General features: G+C 44.1%; 1 protein-coding gene across 3 annotated transcripts in view; it reads right to left on the reverse strand.

Annotated features, from left to right (window-relative positions):
- RGS7 (regulator of G protein signaling 7) overlaps positions 1 to 24194 on the reverse strand; it is a 500495-nt gene that overhangs the window by 262038 nt on the left and 214263 nt on the right. For all 3 annotated transcript variants that reach the window (XM_090031504.1, XM_090031503.1, XM_090031505.1), the window contains exon 3: positions 16111 to 16207. In XM_090031504.1, coding sequence (XP_089887630.1) covers positions 16111 to 16207 — 97 coding nt within the window. The remainder of the gene's footprint in view (positions 1 to 16110; positions 16208 to 24194) is intronic.

Below are 24194 nucleotides of genomic sequence, written 5' to 3' on the forward strand. Positions count from 1 at the left end.
AGGAGTACTTTAATATTCTAATCAGTCAGTCAGTGTGTGAATTATTGCCAAGCCATGTAATAGCATCCTCAGTGGCCATGTGCTTTGTCAATGGGCAGTCATCATTAATATGCAACATGGTGTGTGTTTTGCCACAGCTACAGTCTGGGTTGTCATGAAAACCCCAACGATAGAGGTTGGCTACACCATTGGCAATGGATCAGAGTTCACATCGAGCCAGCCATCAATTCCTGCTTCATACCAGGGAAACCAATAATCCTCCTCACAACCCAAATTTAGAGAATTTTTTGTGGAAGCCCAGTGTTACTACCACTGACTACCCAGACATTGTGCAATCCTATGGCATTCATGCCATTGTAAGATTTGGAGTGAAGATCCAAATTTAATACTGAAGGTCTGTCAGCTGCCAAGCAAAGCCTATTAATATTCTAATTATAACACTTTTCATAGCATAGCATCACATGGGTGTGAAACCCCAATATTTTGTTTCTCTTGAATGCACAAGGTCCTGCTGCAGGGCTCTACTGTATTGTATTTTGCATGTCTGCATAAGGCACCTCAACCAACATCACATATGCCACCACCGCATCTGCTGCATCTGGGCTATGTGTAAGAATGAATGAACACCAATCTGATGGCTGCAAAAAGATGCAAAAGCCTGTGGCAGAACACTTAGAGACTCCATCATTGGCCACAGGATTTCTGTTCTTGGCAGAAAAATTGTAAAAACAAGTTAGAATGGGAAACAGTGGGGAAAGAAATCATCCACAAATTTCACTGTGTTATATATGGTTTAAACAGGGACTGTGGATTCTTATCTCATTACTTGGGTTAGCTTTTGTGACCCCTTTATTCCTATGGGTTTAATGTGCTCGGGTGAGATGGGCTTCACCTTTCCCCCAAAGGTGTGTTCTCTTCTAAGTTGGTGGATCTCCTCCAGTGGGCTTTAAACTAGGCTCATCAGAGGAAGGGGAAGATGAGGGCAGAGGAAGCCTTGGACCGCTAAACCAAGTGTCACCCACAAGAACAGGCTAGCCTAGACTGACGACAAGCAGAACCAATACCCAGGTAAGCAACAGGGGCCGGGGTAGTACTGAGATTAGGGGCCAGTGCACACATCTTCAGGAGGCCTCCGATGCCTCTACACAAATGCTCATGGTATGAGGAACAAGCAGAAGGAACTTACCCCTCCTGCTAGCTGACACCAACCCAGACATAGTGGGGCTCACTGAAATGTGGTGGGACCCAATGCACAACTGGGCAGTGAATATCAAGGGCTACAGGCTGTGCAGGAGGGATAGGACAGGGAAGAGAGGGGGGGTACGGCACTCTACGTCAAAGAGAAATACACATCCTCAACAAGTACCATGGGGTCAAAGGAGGGGCACAGTGAAGTGCTCTGGGTTAGAATACAAGGAAGTCAAGGGGAAAGGGACTTAACGGTGGGGGTCTACTACAGACCTCCCAACCAAGGGGAAGAGCTAGACTGGGAATTCTTAAGTCAGATCACGAAGGTAGTTAGGTCAAGGGATGTGGTCATCATGGGTGACCTGAACTTTCCAGACATCTGCTGGGAAGAGCAGTCAGCCAGGTCTGACCACTCATGTAGGTTTCTAGCTGAGATACAGGACCTTCATCTAACCCAGGAGGTGCACAGCCCCACCAGGGGATACATCTTGTTAGATCTATTCCTGGCCACAGGCGATGACCTGGTGAGGGGGCTGCAGGTGTTTGACCACCTGGGCACCAGTGATCATCGCCTTCTGGAATTCAACATCCAGCGCAAGGTGGCAAAGCCATGCAGTAAGGCAACAGCCCTGAACTTCAGAAGGGCAGATTTCATTGACGTAAGGAGAATAGTTGGGGAGGCACTGAGGTCCCAGAGGGGAGAGGAGTCAAGTGTCCAAGAAGAGTGGTCGATTCTTAAAGAGACAATCTTCCAACCCCAAAAGGAGATAATCCCAACATGGATCAAAGGGGGCTAGAGGGTGCAAAAGCCCTCATGGCTCACCAAAAGCATATGGGAACATCTCCTAGCTAAAAAGGAGGTGTATACCCAATGGAAGGGAGGAGCCATCACCAGGGAGGACTATACCTTGGTTGCTTAGGGCTGTAGGGGGCAGTCAGGAAGGCCAAGGTGGAGATGGAACTGGGACTAGCTTCCCGGATCGAGGACAACAAGAAGTCCGTTTTTAAATACATTGGGGGTAAAAAGAAGGTACCGGGTAATGTGGGACCTCTGCAAGACATGCTAGATAATCTGGTCATTGCACCAGATGACAAAGCTAAACTATTTAACAATTTCTTTGATTCCATTTTTCTGAGCAGGGGCCAGGTCACCCCCTCCCACACCGGGACCCCAATGGGCCCCAGGGGAGGTGCATCCAGGCCTAGGGTCAGTGAGGACCTGGTCAGGGAACTTCTAGAGGGACTGGGCACATTTACATCAGCTCGTTCTTATGATCTCCACCCCAGAGTGCTGATGGAATTAGCAAAGGTCATTGCAGGACCCCCGCATGGCTTTACGAGCACTCATAGTGCTCTGGCATGTGCCAGAGGACTGGAAAAGGGCCAATGTGGTTCCATTTTCAGAAAAGGGAGGAAGGAGGACCCAGGAACCTATACGCCAGTTAGTCTTACCTCAGACCTGGGTAAGCTTTTTGAGAGAATTATCCTGGCTCATGTCCTCGAGGGGCCAGCAGGGGAGATTAGGCTTAGAGGCAACCAACATGGGTTCATTAGAGGCAGGTCCTGTCAGACCAACCTGGTGGCCTTCTATGACCAGGTCACAAAATCCTTGGACGCAGGTGTCACGGTAGATGTAGTCTTTCTGGACTTTAGGAAGTTCTTCGACACTGTCTCTCACCCCATTCTCATTAAAAAAATAGGGGACTGTGGCATGGCACCTACACAGTCAAATGGGTCACTAACTGGAGGGAGGGCCACACCCAGAGAGTGGTGGTAGACTGGTCTTATTCGACCTGGAGGGATGTGGGCAGTAGTGTTTCACAGGGCTTGGTCCTAGGGCCTGCGCTGTTCAACATCTTCATCAGTGACTTGGACGAGGGGGTAAAAAGCACCCTGTTCAAATTCGCAGACAACACTAATACGTGGGAGGAAGTGGGCATGATAGAAGGAAGGAATACGCTGCAATCGGACCTAGACAGGTTACAGGGGTGGGCAGATGAGAATAGGATGGGATTCAATACTGACAAGTGCAAGGTGATGCACCTGGGGAGGAAGAACCAGCACCATACCTACAGGCTGGGGAACTCCCTTCTCATCAGTGCAGAGGTAGAAAAGGATCTTGGAGTCATCATTGACTCCAAGATGAACGTGGGCCGGCAGTGTGGGGAGGCAGTCAGGAAGGCCAACCGTACCTTGTCATACATCCGCAGATGCATCTCAAGCAGGTCCAGGGAGGTGATCCTCCCCCTCTATGCAGCACTGGTCAGGCCGCAGCTGGAGTACTGCATCCAGTTCTGGGCGCTGCACTTCAGGAGGAATGTGGACAACATGGAGATGGTCCAGAGGAGGGCCATGCGCATGATCAGGGGGCAGCAGGGCAGGCCCTACTAGGACAGGCTCAGGGACCTGAACCTGTCCAGCCTCCACAAGAGAAGGCTGAGGGGGGATCTAGTGGCCTGTTACAAACTAGTCACAGGGGCCAGCAGGCATTGGGGGAGTCCCTGTTCCCCCGAGCACTACCAGGAGTGACTAGAAATAATGGTCACAAGCCGGCAGAGGGTAAATTCAGATTAGACATCAGGAGGCGCTACTTCACTGTCAGGGCGGCTAGGATCTGGAACCAACTTCCAAGCGAAGTGGTGCTCCTACCCTGGGGGTCTTTAAGAGGAGGCTAGATGAACACCCTGCTGTGGTCGTTTGACCCCAGTACTCTTTCCTGCCATGGCAAGGAGTCGGACTTGATGATCTGCTCAGGTCCCTTCTGACCCTACCAACTATGAAACTGTATGTTTGTCTTTCCTGCCCACTTCCCTTCTGCCCTCATGTCTCTGTCTCCCCACCCCTTGTCATTTGTATTCTTTTGCTCTGATTTCTGCACATCCTTTCACAGCATCTGATGAATCAAGCTTCACCCCAGAAAAGTCTGTGCTTTAGTTACCTTATTTAGTTAGCCTACAAAGGTGCATATCCACCCAGCCTTTTGACTGACTTCAGACTAATATGGCAAACTACAACTCTCCGCCAATCCACAGTAATCAGCCACCATTCAAAACATTCCCAGTTTACAGTGGGGTTCCTAGTAACAGGGCTCCTAGGCAGACACAAGTGAAGACAATTTTCTACCTTCCCAAGGCAGGGAAGACACAAAGGAAACCCTGCTAAAAGTGAGGCGAGGTATTTTCTCATTGCAGTCATGCAGACTGAAAAAAGAATTGTAACTACTTGTCTTTAGCTCCTCCATTTACTGTACCTCAAGTGCCAAGGCCCTCGAGGATGAAGCTAACCAGTTGTTGAACACCCAGCCATGATGAAGGGGAAGAAATACAGGGCAAAGGAGTGAATGTTCAGCAATCTTACAACAGCTTCTTAGAAGAGATTCAAAGGCAGCTGAAGGCTAGAGAGGGCTAGTCCTGAAGGACAACTGGAGATAAAGAGTCAGGTCATAAGCAGCTGACAGAACAGAACCTCATATTGGCCAAGCAGAGCACAGACCTGATTTATTAGACTGCTGAAAAAGATATGGGCACACAGAAGCTGTTCTTTATTTCTACAGGTTTCTCACAGACAACGACACGTGCCAGTCCTACTGAGAATACTGCTTTGCACAGACTTTACCAAATCAAAGCCCCTTTGCTTCCCGGGCCTAGACTGCACAGCAAAGCAGCTAGAAGAGTGAACTGAGAGTCAACTTCAAAACACTCAAACTCAATTTTCTAAAGGCCTCTTCCCACAACATTCAGAGAAGAGTGCTCCAGCTACAAGCTAAATACCTAGGCAAACAATGTGATCTCCCTTTCACATGCATAATCCACTGCTATCATGTAACTGCTCAATGATAGTTAAACAGTTCTTTTCTACTATCCAAGTATCTGGTATAGTTCTCATGAACCAGGGAAGCAGAGGGTAAGATATATCAGCCAGAACAATAGTAGGAAATCTGAACAAGACAAGTGACTATTGCAGTCCCAGGAGCAAATATTCTGTCTTTTATAGGAAGTAGTTACATATTTCTAAAGATGCCAACATCATGGATCATCCCAGATCACTTGCACTGCTGTTGGTGAAGCTGCCAACATGATCAACCAGGGTAAGGAAACCCTTTCTATTTTATAAATTCTGAGGCCCTTTCTGGTGAGCAAACAATGGCTGCATAAGTACCATCAATATCCCAAATTAAAATTTGGGAGCCCTAAGCATTCAAACCCACCAGTAACCTCCTGCATATTGCCATGTTTTACAACCCATGACTTTAACACCTTTTTCAAATAAGTGTATACCTCAATATCAATAAACTCGACAGTCAAGCTGCTCACACCAACAAGTTAGGTGCTCACATGGGGGGGACTTGAGCTTTGAGATGACAAGGACACTGAAGGTTGTTCTTGTGCTGGATTGCCATTTCAGAGGGTCTGAGGTAAAGAACATGCAATTCTCTAAAAATGCATTTGTGGTGCTTTTGGCTTGACTGTTTTAGCAAAGAGCACAGGTTCAAAGGAAAATGAACTATGCCAAGACAGAAGAGGAATCGTGGGGAAATACGTGCATTTATTACATGCCCTACAGTGTGCTTGAGAAAAGAGGAAAAATGCACAGAGGTCTTCATCAGGATGACCCAGACCCAGTGCTACACGCTTATTTTTAAAGAAGTTCTTGATAAAGATAATCAATTTCTTTGGATTGAAGTGGGACACAGCTAGCTGAGAAGATACAAACAGTGTAGAATATCTATCCCATGATAATCAATGCCCCAAAACTCAAAATGAGAGAAGTTTTTAAGACCTGGCTAGACAAACCCTTGGTTGGGATGAGATAGTTGGGGACAGTCCTGCTTTTGAGCAGGAGCTTGAACTAGATGACCTCCTGAGGCCCCTTCCAACCCTAATTTTCTATGATTCTATGGGCATCTTTACATATGCTCTGGGGGTAGGAGGGAAGGGCATTTTAGAGCGGCGCCTGAGAGCTGCTCCAATTAAAGCACCCTCAGCATCTCGTATTCAGCATCCTGTGCTTCAAAATGGCAACAGGGATGCTTTAACTAAAACTTATTTGACAAACTTTAGTTAAAAGCGCTCCTGCAGCCATTTTGAAGCACAGGATGCTGAATACATGACATGCTGACAATAAATACACAACCTGCTAATTAGCATGCTCCAGCAGATTCAATTAATTGATTGTGGTGAAGTCTCAATTAACTGAGCCTGCTCCAATGCAATGTGATTGCAGCACATCAGAGCAGATATCCTGCAGATCTACAGGCCTGGTGGAATTCTAAGTGTAGACAAGACTTTAGTTTGTGGGATCTGAAAAGATCGCAGAACAAAAACTGAGCATGTTGCAGTGTAAAAGGTGGGTTTTGCAGCATTTTACTGTTGCTACTGGTTGTCACAGAACTATGAAAATGCACCACAATCATGTTATGCTGATCAGCATTATGTGATTGAATAATCAGGGGGCAACATGAGTTACATGTCGAAGTAGTCAGTGCCCAAAGCTAAAAAAGTTCTGGCAGTTCTTTCAGGCTGAGCCTCAGCAGGAACTGGGCCAGTGTGGCTTACTCATCCTCCTTAATCATATACGACTGTTTATATGATTATAGCTCCATTTGACTTTGTCAGGCACTACAGGATTAACTGTAGTTATGTGCATATTAAAAAAACCAGAACTTCATCTTCATGCAGAAAAATTTGCATGAGTCTCTTTCTATTAATTAATGGTAGGTATCATAGGCACCACCTTTTTTTTTGGGGGGGGGGGAGGGCTAAGATGATGGACATGTAGAAAGCTTTATGCATTTCAGGTAACAGTCCTCTTCTTGAGGGGAGCCAAGGCTCTCAGTCACCCACATAACCAACATGGGTTCATCAGTGGAAGGTCCTGTCAGACCAACCTGGTGGCCTTTTACGATCAGATCACCAGATTGTTAGACGCAGGGGTAGCAGTGGACATCGTCTTCCTGGACTTCCGGAAGGCTCTCACCCTGTTCTCATTAAGAAACTGGAGGGCTGTGGTATCGACACCCACACAGTCAAATGGGACGCCAATTGGCTGGAGGGCCGCACCCAGAGGGTGGTAGTGGATGGGTCCTTCTCAACCTGGAAGGACGTGGGCAGTGGGGTTCCGCAGGGCTCGGTCCTCAGGCCCGCACCGTTCAACATCTTCATCAGTGATTTGGATGAGGGGGTAAAAAGCACCCTGTTCAGATTTGCTGATGACACTAAGGTGTGGGGGGACGTGGGTACATTGGAAGGATGCAACAGGCTACAATCAGACCTCGACAGGTTGCAACGGTGGGCGGATGAGAATAAGATGGGGTTTAACACTGATAAGTGCAAGGTGTTGCACATGGGGAGGAAGAACCGGCACCACACTTACAGGTTGGGGAACTCTCCTCTTGCCAGCACGGAGACGGAAAAGGATCTTGGAGTCGTCATTGACTCCACGATGAACATGGGCCGGCAGTGTGGGGAGGCAGTCAAGAAGGCCAATCGTACCCTGTCATGCATCCACAGATGCATCTCGAGCAGGTCCAGGGAGGTGATCCTCCCCCTCTATGCGGCACTGGTCAGGCCGCAGCTGGAGTACTGCGTCCAGTTCTGGGCGCCACACTTCAAGAGGGACGTGGACAATATGGAAAGAGTTCAGAGGAGGGCCACTCGTATGATCAGGGGTCAGCAGGGCAGGCCTTATGAGGAGAGGCTACGGGACCTGAACCTGTTTAGCCTCCACAAGAGAAGGCTAAGGGGGGACCTTGTGGCCTGCTACAAACTGGTCAGGGGGGATCAGCAGGTATTGGGGGAGTCCCTGTTCCCCCGTGCGCTGCCAGGAGTGACCAGGAATAACGGTCACAAACTGGTAGAGGGTAAGTTTAGAATAGATATTAGGAGGCGCTACTTCACAGTCAGGGTGGCTAGGGCCTGGAACCAGCTTCCAGGGGAAGTGGTGCAGGCTCCTAGCCTGGGGATTTTTAAAAGGAAGTTAGATGAGCACCTTGCCGGGGTCATCTGACCCCGGTGCTCTTTCCTGCTAAGGCAGGGGGTCGGACTAGATGATCTACCTAGGTCCCTTCCGACTCTAGCTACTATGAAACTATGAAACTATGACAGGTTACAAGGGTGGGCAGATGAGAATAGGATGGGATTCAACACAGACATGTGCAAGGTGATGCACCTCGGGAGGAACAACCGGCACCATACCTACAGGTTAGGGAACTCCCCTCTTGTCAGCACGGAGGCGGAAAGGGATCTGGGGGTCATCATTGACTCCAAGATGAACATGGGCCGGCAGTGTGGAGAGGCAGTGAGGAAGGCCAACCGCACCTTGGCATGCATCCACAGATGCATCTCGAGCAGGTTCAAGGAGGTGATCCTCCCCCTCTATGCGGCACTGGTCAGGCCGCAGCTGGAGTACTGCGTTCAATTCTGGGCGCCGCACTTCAAGAGGGATGTCGACAGGGAGGGTCCAGAGGAGGGCCACTCGTATGATCATGGGACAACAGGGCAGGCCCTATGAGGACAGGCTGCGGGACCTGAACCTGTTCAGCCGCCACAAGAGAAGGCTGAGGGGGAATCTTGTGGCCTGTTATAAACTAGTCAGGGGGGATCAGCAGGCACTGGGGAAGTCACTGTTTCCCCGAGCACCACCAGGAGTGACCAGGAATAACAGTCACAAGCTGGCAGAGGGTAGGTTTAGGTTAGATATCAGGAGGCGCTACTTCACGGTCAGGGCGGCTAGGGTCTGGAACCAACTTCCAAGAGAAGTGGTGCAGGCTCCTATCCTGGGGGTGTTTAAGAGGAGGTTAGATGAACATCTTGCTGGGGTCGTTTGACCCCAGTATTCTTTCCTGCCATGGCAGGGGGTCGGACTAGATGATCTGCTCAGGTCCCTTCCGACCCTACAAACTATGAAACTATGAAACTGTAACACTTCTGGTAGTTATTATGTGCACATGAGTCCCCATGTCCTAAGAAGTGAGTTATAGCAGCATGCTGGGTGCTGCCATCACTCCTATTACCTTTCTCTGTTTTCAAAGGTTTATAATTGGAAACTAAAAATGTTTAGACTGAGACTTGTCACATAAGGTCTTGATCCAAGAGCAGACCTTTTTGTAGAATTAGGAAATATTTGGATTAAGAAGTTTGGAAAATAGGGCCCAGTTAATTTCTGATTTAATACCATTAAGTTCTGTAGAGTTATTCCTCCCTGAATTTTGCCTTTAAACAAAATTATTTGGTATTATAGTTAAAGATTCACAGCATCACACATACATACAGGCATACCCAGATGCAGAAGATGCATAGATCGTGTGGATTCATATTCTTTGCATTCTAGGAGTTTTAAAGAATAGCTTTAAAAACAGACTGCCATACAATTGTAACTTGCCAATCAATTTGCACTCTTAAAGAGAAAAAAAAACCTAAATGGTGGTTTTAAAATTAAGTTGTTTATGTGCAAACCATGTCAGTAAAAATACACCTGTTCTATACAAGTGCATTAAATTGTATAACTTCCCCTTCTGCATAAAGGCTGGTATAATCCCTCATTTAATATAACTATGGAAGAATTATGAATTAATCTCTATTTGATATTGTATTTCTAAAACCTAAAAGGAATTACTATAAAAAGTGACAAATTACAATCACAACATTCAACTGAAAATGTAAAGACAGATACAATTCTTAATTTAATATTTTTCTAAATTTTAGAATTTACAGTATTCTGAATAAAAGTGAGTGACATTTGAAATTAACTATCATAACAACGCAAAAGGTTATGTGTAATAAGACTCAATGAAAAGAAAGAAGTATTTTCTCTGGTCCCTGACCAATGTTAAAATAAAGACACGATGGGAAGTTATGTGATCCCACATTAAATCCCATTGTGCCATATTGCCGGTGCAGAAGTTCCCCTGAACCATCAATCTGCAGGATAGGTAATTAAGCATACACATCCTGGATTTAAAAAAAAAATATTAAATCAAATGGCAAGTTGTTTTACTTAACAACAACATACAGCATTATCCTAAAATACCTCATTGCATGTCACATAGGGGTGTAGGTTGTACATAGGGGTGTAATTTTTTCCATCTACTTAAGCTGGTTTTAATAAAAGATTCACCCAAAGAACCTTGTCTGTGTGTGTCACATAGAGCCCCTCTACATGTGCAGGTAAGGTCGCAATGAGATCTGAGGTATAATTCACACAATTATGCCTCCTGCTATGCTACATGTGCATGGCAGGAGGCATGATTGTGTGGATCATGTTCTTGGCAGGAAGTGCAACTGTAGAATTGCACATTAGATCCCATTACACCTTATCACCCGTGCAGGGGGAGCACGGGTTTATGATTCCAGGCTCGCTCTGCACCAGCTTTCTTGGTTGTGAGCCCCACAGCTGATGGGGCTCACAGTGGGGGCAGCATTTCTCACATTGTCCCTGCTGCAAGCTCCGCAGCCAACATGGGCTGCAGGACTCATGGCAGGGGTAATACTAGGAATTCTTCCACCACAGCAAACCTCATCGGCTGCAGGACTTGCAATGGGGGTGGTGGAGCTCACAAGAGAGTCAGTGAGGAGAACTTCGCCACTGCTGTGAGCCTTGTGATGTGCACAGCCTGCAGTAGTGGCAGCATTGTACCTGCTGCCCCCTCTACGAGCCCTGCAGCCAAGGAGGTTTCCAGCAGTGGGAGTATTCCCATTGATGCCCCTGCTGCAAGCCCCACAGCTGACAAGGCTTGCAGTGGGGACAGCACCAGGAACACCACTTCTACTGCAAGCCTTGTCAGCTGCAGAGCTGTCCGCGGGTAGTACACCCCTGTGACTGGAAGCCCCTTAGCTGATAGGGCTCCCAGCCACAAGGGAGCACTTAGCCACACATTCAGTTAATGGTGTGATTAGATCAAGCTACAAAGTTAGAACACATTTTTTGTGAAATAACTTTGTAGCTTTTCTTTTATCATGCCACTAATTGGTTGAATGTGTAGCTGGGTCACAACTTTAGGCACAATTAACTGGTTAATCATGCTTAAAGTACAACATGTAGAGGGGGCCATATTACAGGGAGGTTCAGAGCAAATGAAAAAAGTGTGATGTATGTTGCACTTCTTGACTTTAACCTGAACAGCCAGAATTAATGCATGCAGTGTGCCTACACTGTCTATGTGGGGACCAATTTGAAAGAGAATGATCATGGTGTTTGTCAGTTTACCTGTGAAATTTGAATTTGTTCAACTATTCACAAGAGTTAAAATATATTGAAAAATAAATATTTCCCTAGCAAAATGTTATGTTTTTTAGGATTAGGGCATTATGTAATAGAAGGTGCTGGAAACATTCTCCTTGCCTGAACCTTTCACAGTTCTTTAAAACAGTACAAAGTATGCCCAAGACTAATAAGAAATTCTGAATGAAGAATTCAGATTTGAAAAAAAAATTACACTCATGGTTTTAGTACCGAAGACTAGGGCTTTTCATGAGGACTAAGTGGGGTGCATATGTACATGTGTGCACTATACAGAATTGGCGATTTATCTACAGTAACAAAATATGTTGTTATCATTTCATTTCGTTATCCTTTCCAGTGACAGGTATTGGGAAAAGATAACATTTGCCCATACTTTTAACATGCACCAAAACTCTTACCAACCAACATGCATTTCTGTTACTGCTACTCACACCCTCTTCAGGATCTTGTTCAAAGATGAAGGCTTGCAATATACACTAATCTATATAGATCTCAAACAACAACTGTGTATCCATGATACAGCCCTGCAGCCATCCCTTTCCATGTCAAGCAACACTTTATTAAGCTCTGTTTACAGAGAGTGACTTATTAATTTCCACAATATTTAAAAAAATGAATTTTATCTACTTGACTGAATAATTCTTAGATAAATGTATATCAGTAAACATGCTGTACATATGCCATATGAAATCTGTGGACAGTGGACACACACAGCTTCCCAATAATTATTATATTCTGGTCACTAAACATCATTGTGCTCCTGAACCATATCATCATACCCTGTTCCAAAGGTAGGAACCCTTAATATATTAGTTAAAGAATATCCATTACTTTTAGCAAAGTGGAGCAGTTTGGTTTCCATGCAGCAAAGGGTACTGCCATACATACAATTTTATTTATAAGTTATCTACTTAGTGTGTGTGGTTATGTACTCAAGTTATCTGTAGTCCCACAATACTGCAAAACAGAAGCATCCTGAACAGTGGGAAATAGGTTATGTTCAGAACTCATGAAAAATTGAACTCCCTTATTTTTATCATCAGATAGTGAAAGGTACCAAAATTATATTTGATGCACAAAATAGAGCAAGGAAAAATTAATGTTGACTTAATGATAATCCTTGTTATCTATAAAGGAAGTTTGTTTATATATATGAGGTACTTTTTTAAATAATGCTTTTACAAGCATGACTCTTTGTGGGCTTGACAGTCAAAGAGAAGCAGAACAAAGCAGTCACTATAAAACCTTTTTGGAAACTATACAGTCAACAAGTTTCTGAAATATAGAAGTCCATTTATGAGGGGTCAGTTTCTGTTGTTTTTCATAGCTGAGAATTAACTTTGTCTCCAGCAGTCTTAATCACAAATATAGATATTTCAGAAGTTATAAAGTGAGAGATGGAACATTTGTATGGTTTATTTTCTTTGATCAGGTCACCTTCTCCACTACAAAAACTATTTATGCCTTTACTTACGGTTAGATCTGCCAGTGGTATACACTTAGAAGAAATTCTGTGGTCATTTGGTAGAATTAAAATTGAAGTGGATATTTTCACTTATAAAAGATAGATGTGGATTAGTTATAAACGTGGTAGGCACTATGCAAGCTTCCATGAACATCTCAGACTTCTCTAAGATTTTTGATGTTTAGAATTCAGCCTCTCTTGGGCATAGGTACCATAAAACCATGTTAATCATTCTGTGATTAATATTCACAAGGCATAAATAGTACATACAAAACAAGACAAAAAAAATCTTTGCACTTGGACTATTAAGATTGAATTCATAGCCATCGTGCCTCAGCTCAGAAGGTAGTTTTCTGTGGGAGTCAGTGAAAAATTCCACTTTTGGTACCACATGGCATGCTAAGCAATGCAACTTCCTTTCCCGCAGCAAAAATTTCATAGATTTCATAGACATTAGGGCTGGAAGGGACCTCAGGAGATCATCGAGTCCAGCCCCCCACCCAAAGGGCAGGAAGTCAGCTGGGGTCATAGGATCCCAGCAAGATAAGCATCCAATTTGCTCTTGAAGGTGTTCAATGTAGGTGCTTGAACCACCTCCAATGGCAGGCTGTTCCAGACCTTGGGGGCTCAGACAGTAAAGAAATTCTTCCATATGTCCAGCCTGAAATGGTCTTGTAGTAGTTTATGACCGTTCAACCTCGTCATCCCTTGGGGCACTCTGGTGAACAAACGTTCCCCCAGATCCTGGTGGTCACCCCAGTAAACTTATAGGTGACCATCAGATCACCCCTGAGCCTGCGCTTTTCCAGGCTAAAGAGCCCCATGGCTCTCAGCCTGTCATCATAAGATCTCTTTTCCTGACCTCTGATCATGTGCGTGGCTCTCCTCTGGACTCTCTCAAGCTTCTCCACATCCTTTTTGAATTATGGAGCCCAAAACTGGACACAATACTCCAGCTGCGGTTTCACCAATGCCAAGTACTGGGGGAGAAGGACATCCTGGGATTTGCTTGAGAAGCATTTATGAATGCAAGCCAGCATTTTGGTCACTTTACTAGCCACAGCATCACATTGCAGGCTCATGTTCATCTTGTGGTCAATAATGACCCCTAAGTCTCTTTCTTCCATAGTGCTAGCCAGCATAGCACTGCTAAGCCTATAAGGATGCTGCAGATTTTTCCTCCCAAGGTGGAGAACCTTGCATTTTTCACTGTTAAACAACATCAGATTCTCATCCGCCCATTTGCTGAGCCTGTCCAAGTGAGCCTGGATCAGCCTCCTGTCTTCTGGTGTGGATGATTTGCCCCAAAGTTTGGTGTCATGGGTGAACTTGGCCAGTCCGCTCCTCACTCCAATGTCCACATCATTGATGAAGATGTTGAACAATATGGGTCCAAGGACAGAGCCTTGGGGGACCCCACTGGTCACAGGGCACCATGATGAGTGACTTCCATCAATTACAACCCTCTGGGTCTGACCACGGATCCAATTTCCCAGCCAGCAGATCATGGTGGACCCAAGGCCACAATTGGCCAGTTTTGCCAAGAAGTAATCATGGGATACCAGATTGAAGGCTTTTTTGAAGTCAAGATATATGACATCAATCTCTTCTCCCTTGTCCAGGTGATAGATCACCTGGTCGTAGAAGGAAATGAGATTGGTCAAGCAAGACCTACCTGTAAGAAACCCATGTTGGCTATCCCTTAGGATGTTGGCGTCAGTCAGTCCATTAAGGATGGCCTCCTTAATAAACTTTTCTAAGATCTTCCCCGGGATAGAAGGCATGCTGATGGGCCTATAGTCAGCCAGATACACTTTCCTCCATTTCTTAAAGATAGGCATCACATTGGCCTTCTTCCAGTCTTTGGGCACTACACCAGAGCGCCAGGAGTTTTTAAAGATCCATGCCAGGGGCTGGGCTATGATGCTTGACAGCTCCTTGAGTACCCTGGGGTGTAGATTGTCAGGGCCGGCTGACTTGAAGGTATCCAGCTTCTCAAGATGTTCCTTCATGAGGTCAGCATTAATGGAGGAAAGGGGATCTCCCTTACCTGGACCTCCCTGTCCCGTAGTAGGTATGGGCTGGGACTGATGAAAGACTGACGCAAAGTACCCATTTAATAGATTGGCTTTTTCCTGGGCATCAGTTGTCAGTTGCCCCATCTGGTTCAGCAGTGTTGCCCTTGCTTTTCCTCTGGCTCCCTATATATCTGAAAAGGGGCTTTTTATTGTCCTTGACACTGAAAGCTAGTTGGAGTTCAGTTGCAGCCTTGGCTTTCCTGGTTTGCTCCCTGCAGGATGAGACCAGTGCAAAATAATCCTCCTTGGAGGTGAATCCTGTCCTCCATCCTTTGTTTTTAGCCTCAGGAGGTCTGCTAGGTCCCTGGAGAGCCAGGGGGGCTGCTGTGCCCTTTTGTTGCTTTTCCTCCAAGGTGGAATAGACTTAGCTTGTGCATTGAGGATCACTTCCTTGAGGAGCAACCACTCTTCTTAAACTCCCCTCTCCCTGGGGAGAGGTCCCTTAGGGCCTGACTGACCAGCCTCCTGAGCTTGTCAAAGTCGGCTTTCCTGAAGTCAAGGACTTCCATGTTGCTGACTGACTTGCCAGCTTTACAGCAGATGGTGAAGGTGATCAGCTCATGGTTGCTGTCACCCAGCTTCCCACTGATCACTAGGTCACTGATTAGGTCATCCCCAGTAGCCAGTACCAGGTCAAGCAGCGCTTTGGCTCTCGTTGGCCCATAGACTTCTTGAGTCAGGTAGAGGTCATCCACATATGAGTGGAAGCTTTGCGGCCGCTCAGATTTTGGTGAGTGATCCTCCCATGAGATGGGAGTTATCTTCTTCATATATTGGACTAGACAAACAAGCAAACTTACTGCACTCATATTTTAATTTGTTTTATAATCAGATTTGAATGCAACTGTTACACTAACATACCGCCTTTCTTTAGTCATTGTCTTAAGTCACTGAACACTTTACAAAAAAACCTGTGTAAATCCTTTCCAGCACATAAGAAACTACATAACAATGCTCAACAATGGCCTATTATCCAACAATTCAAATTGTCAATGGATTCACATTTTCTGCCAGATCAGATATGTTCATGGATTTAAAAAAAAAAAGCTTTTGTTAAATAATTTATTTCTGCATAAACACCCCTTTGTACTGGCTAGAGCCAAATCGTTTGAGCAGTACAAAACATACTTTGAATCTTACCTGAAAAGACACTGGGTATCTTGGAAAGAAAACTTTTAACTGTACGAATAGGAATCCCATTTTTCTCGTCTTGCATACGGGCTATGACGTCTTCCATCTGAACATATAGAAAGAAAAAGGAAGAAGAAAGAAAATTAGAATCTTCTTTCCAGAAATTTATTTTCAGAGAAATCTTAATCCAGTCTCTCAGAAAAGAGTGTCCACTTACTGCATTTGACCGTTTTCAATTATATTTTATTTTAATAGGGTAAAAGGCCACAAGATCTTTATTCAAGGACAACATTAATACAGTCAGAGTCTGTGCTCTGATCTCTCTTGAGAAAGAAATGCTGAGGCAAAGCAGAAGGCTTATTTCTGAAGTGCTATAAACCATTGTTGGAAAAGGAACCTCACATTCTATTAATGTGATTGCTATTGTATCAAATATAAAAAAGCAAACTAGATTTCAGAGTATCTAAAGCAGCTACCTAGGTGCTCCCTCTCTCTCAGAAGCTTCCAACACCATGCTATAATGGCAGTGCATCTCATATACATTTTAGAAACTGTTACAGCTGTTTCCTCTATTTAAAGGCCCCAGGCCTTGATTTAAATGAGTTGAAAGTATTAGCTGTCTTGAAGCCAGACCCGTAAAGCTGTTTTAGTGATTTACACAGTGTTAAAAAAGGCTATTTGAAATTAAAATAAAGCTTTGAAGTCCAAAGCAAGATATATTCTCTCTTCCGTCTTGAGATCAAGAGAAAAAATAGGAGGAGAGGGGGGAAATTATATGGTGGGTTTTGCCTCCCCCAAAACTCCTACATCTAGAACACAGTTCTGTTTTAGTGGCTAGCTAGAAAGAGTTTCCACTCTCCTTTTCATACTGGTTTTGGTATTTTTACTGTAGTAGATATTTCATGTCTAACTATATTTTAGAATTGATATAGTCTGCACCTACCACAATTCAAGCCAAAAAAATAGTGACTACCTTTGAAGTATGAGCAAACCATTTTCTTTGGAATTCCGTGCAGATAACTTGTATAATACAATTTATCAGTCTTTATCCTGCTCTGCTACATGCTTTATTAATATTCAACAAGGTATACAAATTATTTCTCCACTTGTGTAAATTTAAAATAATCCTATTATTTCATCTTTAGTCTTCCCATAATGTCTAACTTCAATTATATAATTCAAGCTCCAGGTAAAAAAAAAACATTTATTCATGACTATATATATTGTAGTTCCAAAGAATATTTGGAGAACAACTTCTTTTGCACATGCATATGTATTATGCATGAACAACTCGATGGTATTGATAAAACATAACACATATACATGTGAGTACATGTTGTAAGTCAAGTGCAGAACAAGATGTAGAAGACTAATGTTAATGGCTGCAGTTATTCAAAGTCACTGTGAGAAAGGGAGATGAATCAGCTGTGACTGTCAATTATATGAACTTATGAAAACAAGTGCAAGATGTGTATTTTGATCAACCTTATTTAGCAAATTGGTTATTAACAACAAATTTGAATATTAAGTATTTTTAAAGTCAATAGAAAAAATACCATTAACCTCAATGGCAGTATGTCCTAAATATGATAGGTGCCTTGAGACATTAGGGCAATGGTCCAGGGAGATGGCAAGGGTTAACTGGTTTCTAAAAGCCTGTTTGTGACCATTTTCTTCAAGGCCCACTGTGTCTGAGGCCAACGGACAAGTGGGCATAATGTGAGATGAGGTAGCATTAGGCAACAGTCTCTTGAAATTCCTGGTTTGGGTGAACAGACCTAATTAAGAGATGGGTAGATAAACAAATTAAGATGTGTGCATGTGATGGGTTTGTTGAAACAAAGAAACAGATATGCTGACAGGACAGAAGGTGGACAGTATAAGAACCACAGGAAGACCAAGCAACAATGCTCAGAGATAGTCAGAGGGAACAAAAGATAAAAAAGGATGGATTTCAGAGCAGGAAAGAGTCCCTGTGTGAGTGCAGCGGGGCGGTCAAGCCCCGAGACCCGCGGGGCAGAAGGCTCCACAGCGACAGCCCACCCATGGCCCCAGGGGGCGGGGCACTTACTCACCTGTTGCAGGTGTGAGGCGAAACCGGCTGGCTTAAAAGCCAGACCGGAACGAAGGAGCGGGGAACCAGAAGTGCCGGTGCGGGAGCAGATCACCGGCAGAAGTCCAGCGCAGCGGAGGCACACTGACATGCGACCGGCCCGTACATTCTGGGGCAAAGGTAAGGCCCTGGAGGGGCGAGACGAAGGGGGCAATAGGCCCCGAAGTTGATTGTGGGAGTCGTGGCAGCCGGAGGCGCCTCACCACGGCTGAGTCTGCACGGCAGGCAGCTCAGCTTATAGGGCTGCTAGTCTCAGCCATAGTGCATCCCGGCAAGTGAAGGAATTACCCCAGGAAGGGGAGGACTCTGAGGGGACGGAAAGGAGTTCCCTGATAAAGGACGTTGGAACTTTATTGAAGCCAACTAACCATAGGAACTCGGGACCTAGTGCCCGGGAGTGGAACTGACTGTGTGACCCATGATTTGTTGATTTCGGGACTCGTATATTTAAGGTGTTGGCCTTCACTCTCTCTAAAGAGGGAGGAGAGACTGGAAAGCCAACTGTGATTTGACATGGAGGCCCGGGTGAAGGTGTAGGGGAGGAAGGAGCCCTCAAAGATCCCACCTCTGGGATAACTGGAAGTCTCGTTTTTGGACCTGCGCACATCAGAAGAAAACACTGAACCTAGGAATCATCAAAGTCGTGGCAGGCGGGTTCTGACGTACGCAGCTCCGGGGATGGTACACTTCCGCCTGGAGGTTAGTGACCGGACGGGTACAGACCTTTTGATAACTGGACTTGTTCACAGTCCCCAAAAAGAGAAACCAAGGCCACCTTGGACAAAGGGCACACACCACCTGCCTGTCTCACCCCCCCAATGAGTGTAAGCAACTTAGGAAGGGATTAGGGGGGAATAGCAGGTCTGTAGAGGGGAGGGAGTGGGAGAATCAGGAGAATCAGGAGGGCTACTGTATCTGTGGGACAGAGTTAGCAGGTCTGCAATAGGGGTTGTCTGCCTGAGGATGAAAGGGTTTGGGGTCTTAAAAATAGCCTGGTGAGGGGGGCTGGAGCATAGGAATAGCACAGCCTCAGGGCTGGGAGAGCAGCTGGTTTCCCAGCCCTGGGGCTGCACTGCAAATACATGCAGTTGTTCAACAGAGCATGTTAACTTGTCCTTCACTAAAGTTAGTTCACCTTCTTAGGGGAACTAACTTAGATTGGACCTGACATTTTTGACCCAATTTAAATCCCCAAAGTGCATGTAGATAAGGGCATTTAGATCAACTTAACCCTAGTTCAGTCAATCTAAACATACCATCTGTACGTACCCCCGAGGTTTTTCTGTTCTTACATAAAAAATGTCTCCCTTGCACGTCTGACAAAGAAGTCACTCCAATGTGTTGTTACATTTCTGAAGTGAATATCCTTCATTCAGGAGGTTACTGAAGGTCTAGATTCTCCCAGTGTGGACTGACTGGCCTGATCACCATGCGCTGTTTATAATGTAAGCAACTCTGAATGTTTTGAACCTTCGTATAACAAAATACCCATTTCCTAATTAGTTACAGTAGTTGTGGGATTCTTTGTATGTGATTGGTTAGACTACAAAGCTTAAATTGTCTGGTATCAACTTACAAAAAATAGCCTGAAATCCTTTGGTTTCTGCAATCGCTGTACAACAGTAAATACAAGAATTTGGGGAAACTGTAAAGTGAAAGAAAAACTTTTCGCTTAAACCTCCAAACATTTAATTCAATATATCTCAGTGCACAGCTAAACCTTTGTCTTCTGTTTTCCCCAATTTAAATTCAGCGAATGCATTATCTCTTCCACTGCAAAACATTATGCCCTCATTTAATTATATTTGAGAAACAGTACTTAAGACAGCTTTCCTACACTGTTCATCAGTATTGATTGAAACAATGTAAAGGCTATGATAGCTTAATTAAGGTGAATCCCTTTCTAATTTTGATCAATAAATCTGATCTGGAAAACACATTCTTCTGTTAATACCAGTGGTTTGCCTTCCTGGTGTATCACTGTTAAGTGACCTAACTTGATGCTCAAAAATGAAATAAAAATGACTCTGCCTTGTGACAGTATTAGACTGTGAGGATGATAAAGAAACTGTGCCTAAGTGTATAAACCAGAGCAGCTCTAACAATATATATGGGGGTTTTAGTTTTAACTTTCTTTTTAAGTAAGACCACCAACTTGTTCCTGCTCAAAAACACCCAGTGTACAGAAGGTCTCATGCTTTTTTGGGTTGGGGCAAGGAGGAAGGGGGTGGGGGAAACCACCATACAAATGCGTTTCTCTTGCTACTTTCAAAGCATCCTAATATGGAAAACACAGAGAATGGCTCATGTTGCAAAGTTGCTACAAAATTGCACTTTTATAACTAAAGAATCTGTGAATCCCATTGCTGTATATGGAGTGACATGGAGGTCACAGACGTATATTTGTAGCACAAAATACCCCCCTTTTGCACTGCAAAAAGCAAATATATATCTGTTTCAGTGGTTTGTAGAGGAAAAAGCATGTTACCTCTTCCCAACTGGAGTTTCTTGGCAAAAAGCGTAACATAAATGCAACTCTTGGTTTGCATTGCAAATATCTATTTGTATCATATCCACATCTCTGGCCCTATCTAAAGTGTCAGCAAGGGCACCAAGCAAGAAATCTCTAGTGATTGATTCTATGTGTGGGTCCTTGAAAGTCAGCTGGGTACAGCTCAAGGTTCCTGTAATTTTTAAATGCCATGGCTTGGGTGAAGGGGACTGTTAAAATACCTCTCCTGGAGTTGAGGCAAACATCAGAGGCCCGTGAAATCCTAGTTACCAAGTGTCATTCCATAAGTGGTTTCATGAGCTGAACTTCTTGATTAAACAATATCTGACATGATTCATCACAGTCGCCCTAGTTGAAATGTCATAGTACCACATGGGAGTCAATTAATTAGAAGACATCATCCAAATATAGAGCCCAGCCAAAATAAGGAAAGGTGGACATGGGTCATCTGAACTAAAATTCCCATGAGCCACCATATTTGCATAAACGACCACAGATTACATCAAACTGACCCAAAATGAAATGTTTCCATTCTGTTCATCAAGCTAAAATGAGACAACCAAGTTTGGCAGAATTTCTAACAGATATGTAGGCATGAAATATCAAGTTTCTCTAAGACTTTCCATAATTAAATATATCCTTTTTTTTGGTCCCAGGACAAAACAAAAATAAATTTCACAATATAAACATTTCCATGGGACTAATTGTGATTTTCAGCTAGGTTGATCCGTGATTCAAATGACAGCTTACAAGTTGCATCAAAATGGTCCTCAAACTAAATGCGGAATTCTGAGGTGCCAACATGAAGCAGTCAATCAACTACTCTCTTATGAAAAGAGAACTAGGTCAGTAAATAACCTTCCTGTAATCTCTCAATATGAGGAACTTGCTCCCAGTGCCTAGCCAGAAGTGTATTTCATTAAGCATTGGAAGGAGCTCCTGTATAATTCATGCTGGGAAGATGGCATTTATGATTGGTTTGGGATCCTTTCTAAATGCACTGTTTGCTTAAGTAAACATTTGACACGGTACTGCTAAAATAAAATGCCAGGAAAGTTAACACTGAAATCTCATCTATAGTGCTGCATATGAAAACTGTGAAAGCTTGGACAGTGTCTCTTGCATAAAAATGCAAGACAATGGCTGGGGCAAGACGGGGTTGTGGTTAAAAGATTGCCACAAGAAAATCAAACTCCACTAATGGCTTGCAACCCGTTAGGCATAAGAGAGAGTGGAGTGCTTGAGGTACCCAGTACAAGTCCCATGTCATAAGATAACAACAGTCATAAGAACAGTTCTCAGCCTCCTACCACACTTGAGAAGTGACGGTTAAAAGTATTGGCAGAGACCTAACACACTCATTGCATAAATGTAACAAGATTCAGAGCAAGCCAGAAAGGTGGCTTTCTGTAGGAGAAACCTACAAACTACATTTACGTATCCATTGAGCTAAGTGTCACTAAATAAAACAAAAGACCTAAAGTATCCACTTCAAAGCAAAGTGTGTAAGAGACAAAAGCCAAGGTGCACTGAAAACATGCCTAAGTATATCCTGGTTAACACATTCCCCGTATTTCCGAAAGCAAACTTCCAATATCTGTCTAAAGTTTTATACTAAATCAGTCTATGTGACTGCATCTAACCTAACTCATGCTTATTGTCCCCAGTGGCCTTTGTTCCTCACTACCTCATATTTGCATTTATTAATTAAGGTATATTTCTCAGAATAGGCACTCAGTCTTTAAATGCTTATTGTGCTAAACCAGTATGTATTATCCTGAAACAGACTTCTATTGTATCCAATGGTCTCTGAACTTCACTATCTCCATAAGCCATTAGATGCTGCTATTTATTAGGTTCCATTGTTAAAATAACTACTAAAAAACAGTATTCTGTGATCCACTTCCTAAAGATATCTCATTCATCAATAGCCATCCTATTTGATTCCAAACTGATCGAAAGCTTACAAACTTCACAAATACACAAACAAGATACAATTGTGTAATATATTAATTCTGTCCTTGCCTGCTTTGTTCGGACTCTGATTAACCAACTGTCAAGAAGGAAAGCTTTGAAGCTATGCAATTAAAACAGTGTAAAAAGCAAGACACTGCTAGCAAGGTGTTGGTGCAGTCCAGGGAAGATCAAAAAGCCATCCTGTGCCACCCAGCCAAAAGTGAATGATCCACACCATGAGGCTGTACAAGAACTGCTTCTTGCCTGCTTTGGGTAAAAATCTTTGTGCAGCTAAGATAATACTAAGGACTAATAGCTTATTTTACATTGGGAAAGAATATTTTTCTGTTATTTAGTTTTGTAACTTGTTGGTAGTAGTTAAAGCTAGCCTTTCTGCTATTCTACCGAGTGTTGCGTCAGTGCATAAAGCAGTAGGTTAGAAATTCAGTTTCTAAGTGCAATAATAGTATGTGTACAAGAGAGAATGTCCACATGGCAAGAGTTTGAAGAAAACACTTTACGCTATATACATCTCTTACCTGCTTCTCATTCCTTGTCTTCCAATTTGTAAAGACAGTTTTTGGGCACTGTATGCAAATCCTGTGCTCAAGCAAATCTCCTATAAAGTGCAGTAGAAGTTCGGCTCATGTAACTCAGCACCTTCAGAGTGAGAACAAGCATTCACTGGACCTGTTCAGGTTTAGGCAGCTTACTTTAAGCTGCCTAAACCTAAACTAGAAGCAGCACATGCAGGCATTCACCACTGTTGGAAGCAGTATGGGCAGGCCAAGATAAATAACCTGGGGAGACAGGGGTACTGGTGAGATCTAGGTGAGCTGGCAGGTCAGCAGAGGGAGCTGACAGGTCCAGGCAAGAGAGCAAGTGGGTCCATGGTGGAAGTAAAAATAGCCCAGTCGGGATTGTGGGGATAGGAACAGCGCAGTCCTGGGCTGGGCTTTTCCAGACCCAGGGCTGTTCTGTGAATGCATACAGGCATTTGATAGATCAGGTTAACCCATTTTACACTGGTTTAACCAAGATCAATCTAAAGTTAGTTCACCTCCTGATATGAACTAACTTAAATTGGGTGCACAGTTTTTTGGGCAGTTTAAGCTGCGTTATTGCCTTCATGCCCAAGGTTAGGTAAATCTAAATCTAACACTTGTATGCACCCTAAAGGCACAAGCTTTCCTTTTTCTTGCTCCCATGAATCACCATTGTGCTTCAAACATCTTGTTTTCTAAATTAACATTTAAATGTATTTATTGCACCTTACAAAATTATTGACAAATACAATGTTTTGGTTTGTATAGCAGGGTCCCACCCCAGGGGTAGCTGTGAAGCCCCTTGAAGCCCTTCAGCTCTTGTCTGCTTTGCTGTTTTTGGGCATCTTCCCTTTTCACATGCCATGCCTTGATGTATCTGTACTTAGAAACAGGAATCTACACCAGGGCTTCCCAAGCAAGATCTCACTCATGAGCACTGGTGTCGCTGCTCTTTGCCTTCAGGGCC

Source organism: Crocodylus siamensis, chromosome 1 (assembly GCF_052110815.1).
Source record: "Crocodylus siamensis isolate JL-2025a chromosome 1, ASM5211081v1, whole genome shotgun sequence".
NCBI classification, from domain to species: domain Eukaryota; kingdom Metazoa; phylum Chordata; order Crocodylia; family Crocodylidae; genus Crocodylus; species Crocodylus siamensis.